The 4,535-nt window shown below is 51.0% G+C and overlaps 1 protein-coding gene across 1 annotated transcript; it reads left to right on the top strand.

Moving 5' to 3' along the window:
* Positions 1-250: 250 nt before the first annotated feature.
* On the top strand, positions 251-2,410 carry DQ04_03451040 (RNA-binding protein; the record flags this gene model as incomplete). The annotated part of the gene is made up of 1 exon (XM_009312836.1): positions 251-2,410. One exon carries the CDS (start codon positions 251-253, stop codon positions 2,408-2,410), a length of 2,160 nt encoding a protein of 719 aa, XP_009311111.1.
* Between the last annotated feature and the right edge of the window lie 2,125 nt (positions 2,411-4,535).

The following is a 4,535-nucleotide window of genomic DNA, read 5'->3' as shown; positions in this document are numbered from 1 at the left end:
GTCACATATTATCAACAGCAAACAGTACTGAAGAACTATNCACACATACACGCCCTCACAGACACAAACAGTTGAGAAGTGAAAGACCCATTATAAGTACAACAAAAGCCACAGCAGCAGCAGCAGCAGCAGCAGCAGTAGAAGCAGCAGCAACCGCTATAGAGTGTTGTGTCACATATTATCAACAGCAAACAGTACTGAAGAACTATTGATGGGTAGAAGGTCAAGGCACTCACCTCCTACCGCAGAAATGAAGAGCGCTGCCCAGGCGGCGGTCCCATTGACGAAGAAGCACGCACCGTATGTCGTTTCCTGCGGCACCCCACCGCTCCCGCCTTTCACTGTGACGGATGAGTCGATGCCAGTGGCCTCAGCCGCGGCCACGCGTAAACCGTACACGTATCGGGGGCCGAACACTGGGCCAAATCCCGCTCAGCGGCTGCACCAAGAGTTCAAGTCGCTCTCGAAGGAGGAGAGGCAGCGGCTTGTGGAAGAGGAAGCAGCTGACACTGACCTGCTTAGCCGCACTGTCCACCTACGCTTCCTCCCCACTGGTATGAAGCAAGGAGAGTTGGCCTCCATCTGCGCCGAGTGTGGAGAGTACCTGCGCGTACGTATCTGTGGCAACTCTACTAATACACAAAACTGGATCTATGGCTTCGTCGAGTTCGCCGATCGCCGGGGTGCAGATGAGATGATGCGGCGAAGTGGCATGGAGCTGCCAAACGGCGCGGGGAAACCACCGCTTCGACTTAAATGCAATGCGGCCAAGCAGGCAATTGTCGATCGTGTGTTTCACGACGCGGACCCAGCGACAAACATGGCGTGCATCTTCGGCTCCGGCAACTTTGCGCACCGCACACTGAAGGAGGCTGTTGACAGTTACCACAACCTCAAGAAGAAGGAGGGCTGGATGATGAATGCCCAGGTCCACATGCCCAACTCCTCACATACACCGAGTTTTAGCAACAACAACCACAACAAGAACTATATTAACGGAACTGACGGTCGTCAGCTTCCGTTGCCGCGGCACCACAAGCAGCAATACGACGACACCACGTCGTCGCAGCAGGCCCCGGCACCGGCTGTATCCCGCTCGCACTCCGGCTCCAACTCCGATGAAGAGTCCGCCGGTATCACACCACTCATGCGCGGTTCGTTAACGAAGGGCATCGGAACTCTTGTCAACGAGAGGGTTGCCACCCCAACACTCTTCCTGCAAAACGAAAGGGAGGCATTCTTCGCATGCCAAACTGGTAACTGCAGCCGCGATGGATACAGTGATGCCACAGGCTCACCTGATGGTCACAGTTCGCCGCCATTTATGTTACCACTTGCGACTCTTTCGCTTGATTCCAGTGCACCACTGACTTCCCCACCACCACCTCCTCCTACGCCGCCGCTATCTTCGCAATGCCACGTGGTGGAGCGTGGGCAGGCGCTGGTGCTTGTAGCGATGCGCTGTATTCGGCAGTATCTCGCGACGGGTGAACATTTTTATGACGCCATTGGCACTCTTCACACACTTCAAAGTGTCCTGAATGAGAATGTGTTTCGTCTCGAGGAGCTGCAGTCATCAGTTGTGGGGATAGAGGAGATGGAGTTGTTGCAGCGCGCCACAAAACTCCATCTCCTCGTGCACCTGCTACTCGCCCTTCTTTATGTTTGCAAAGGGAGCACGGAGGAGGCGCTGGATGCCATTCACAACATCGTGACGAGCTGCAATGCGATACCAGCTATGTTTCTACACAAGCAGCTACCTTTCGCCTCTTCTGCTGGTGCTGCAGCTGATGCAATGTGCATCATTTCCCCATCTGTTGCAATGGACGACAGAGGTGAACCCACTGAAGCGATGATGATGGATGGAGATGCATCCCCAAAGGAGGAGACAAGCTGTGTATTTAATCCACTGCTCCAGGCCTTTGATTTCTCGAATGTGATTGGCTCGAACGGAGAAGACGACCAGGAAGTCGCTGTTGTGAGCGCTGCGATGGGTGTTCTGCCTTTGGAGGATCAGGACGACACACCACGAATATTGCCTAAGCATCACGAACAGATGTATCAACGCAATGTGCAGTTTCAGTCGTATATACTCGACGTGCTTCTCACTGTTGGGCTCGCGATGGAGACGACGCACCCAGTGGTGACGCGCTGCGTGTACGTGCTAGCCTCCCGACGTGCAAAGGAGGTACTGGGCATCACGCTTCCGGCGTTGGAGCAGACACTACGTGACGGCGGTGTGCATCGTCTGCGCTCCACACTTTTCCCACAGCTCGACAATGATGCCTTTTCAATGGCATTCTTCGAGGCGTTCGACGTGGATGCTGCTTCGGCGGAGGAAATCTTCTGGGCCTTGCTGCCGCCGCACCACGTGGTGCGCTGCTTCTCAGCTGCGGCGTGCGGGGCGTGAGTATTGGTGTTGTGTGCAACGATTGGCCGCAGGATGCCAACGAAACAACACAAAGAAGTTCATTATGACACGGACGAGATGGTGTGTGCCATGCAATCTTGTTTTCTTTTGTAGGAACACGGGTGTGTGTTTTTTTTCTTGTCTTGTGATCTGGCCCCCGCTTTTTGACCAACTGTTCCGTGCTTTACGGTTACCGGTGCGCTCTTCGTGGGGGGTGTTTTTTTTTCTTGTTGTGTTGTGTCTCTCTACGCACTAGCATTGATCTGCGTGGATGCTCTGTGGCTGCCGTGAATACATGTACACATATGTATGCATATGCGTGTGTCTGTGTGTGTGTGTGTGTGTGCTGGTCGCTGCGCCTCATTTCTTCATGTATTTTTGATCACAGGCAAAAGTTGTGTGACACCGTTTTGTTTGAGGCGTTACACCTTCGCTACGACGTATGCTTGGTGCCATGAGAGGTGCGCTGCTATAGGATGAGGGGAATGAAGGGAAAGAAGAAAAAAAAAAAGGCAGAAGGTAATGAGAGTTTGAGTCAGCCAGGTAAAGTGTTTGGTGGTAATGGTGTAGAAGCCCGCAGAGAAAGCAAGGTAATGTAAGGCACTATATAACTATATGTTTGTAAAGGGGAACAGTGTGTGGAGTAGCAATGGGAATCATAAGGGGTGATGCACGCCGGGGATGTGTCATTAGCAGAGAAAGAGGGAATAGCTGAAGTTACTCATTAGGGAGGGGAGGGGGAATGGGGCTTGAGAGGGAGGCGAGTGCAAATGACGCGCTTCAATGCGGAAGAGCACAGCTTTGGCAGTCACTTGGTGTGGCTGTGCGCATTGCTGCGTCACCACGCCTCCTGCAGGCGCACACATGGGAATTGTGGGGAATAGTGGAAAAGAGAGAAGCAAACAAGAGAGTGATAAGGCGTGAAATGAGGAAGGAAAGAGTATACGCGGGAAATACCGCCGTAGATATCTATCTATATCTATATCTATCTATATATATCTATATATATGCGTGTGTGTTGGGGTATTCGATTAGTTGGTCGTCATGGGGCAAAGGGGACGAAGAGGTGTTCTGGGCGTTGTATCTGTTTTCCTCGCTCTATGGCGTTCAAGCGAGATGTAACGCCAATACGAGTTTCTCACATCGGCACACGTGGACATGCGCTGACGCGTGCAACAGCAAGCAAAAAAACGAAAAAAAGACTGCAATCATATAGCAGCATTCAAATCATTCACATATATTTCACACACACACACACACACACACACACACACAATTTGTGTGGAATACATCGCACTGTTGATGGATGCCAATGAATACGTTTGTCAACTTCTACGGGTTATGTATTTTGTTTTCTTTTGTGTGTGTGCCTGTGTGTGTGTGTGTGTTCACGGGCTGTGGGAGGAGAGAGGAGCACCTTCTTCCTTGGCCTCGTGCTGCGCTCGGCCGCACTGCATGTGCATACAATGACATGCTCCTATTCACTCCACACAGTGAATATGCTAGAGGAAATGTGCGGGCTGACCTGGCTACTCAGGTACACATATACATATGCGTATACATACATATATACATGTATGTAGTGCTTTCGGTAGTGTCCGCTACACCGAAGGACGATGACCGGAGGAAGAAGAGAGAAAATCTCAAATGCCCGAGGAACCAATAGGGGTTGTGTTTTTGCCACTGCTGCTCGGCGCTTCTTCGAGTATTGATATACATATATCTATCTATCTATCTATATCTATATATGTATATATAGATATATATGGAGGGGACAAACTACGACAGCAACGCAACAGCAGAAATGTAGATGAGACGCATAAAAAAGGTGGCGCATGCACAGACACGGCGTTGAGTATTCTTCCTATGGGGATTGACTGCTGTGTCGATGCGAATATGCGCTGCGCCATCTTCATGCTGGAAATAATTAGCGGCAATGCGTACGAAGCAGGAAAGGAAATGAAACGAACTATTAAGATGGAGTGAGTTAGAGTAAAGGGATCATTAGCAATCTACCAACAAAAGCAACCACAGCAGCAGTAGTAACTGCGACACAGGCTGGCTGAAAAACTTGTGGTGCTGCAACATCTGTTAACAGCGCTTCGTGTTGTTGCTGTGGGGGGGG

This window comes from Trypanosoma grayi (genome assembly GCF_000691245.1).
Source record: "Trypanosoma grayi strain ANR4 Tgr_345_V1, whole genome shotgun sequence".
NCBI lineage: Eukaryota > Euglenozoa > Kinetoplastea > Trypanosomatida > Trypanosomatidae > Trypanosoma > Trypanosoma grayi.
The sequence above is the reverse complement of the archived record's forward strand: the minus strand, read 5'-3'. Positions and strand labels throughout refer to the sequence as shown.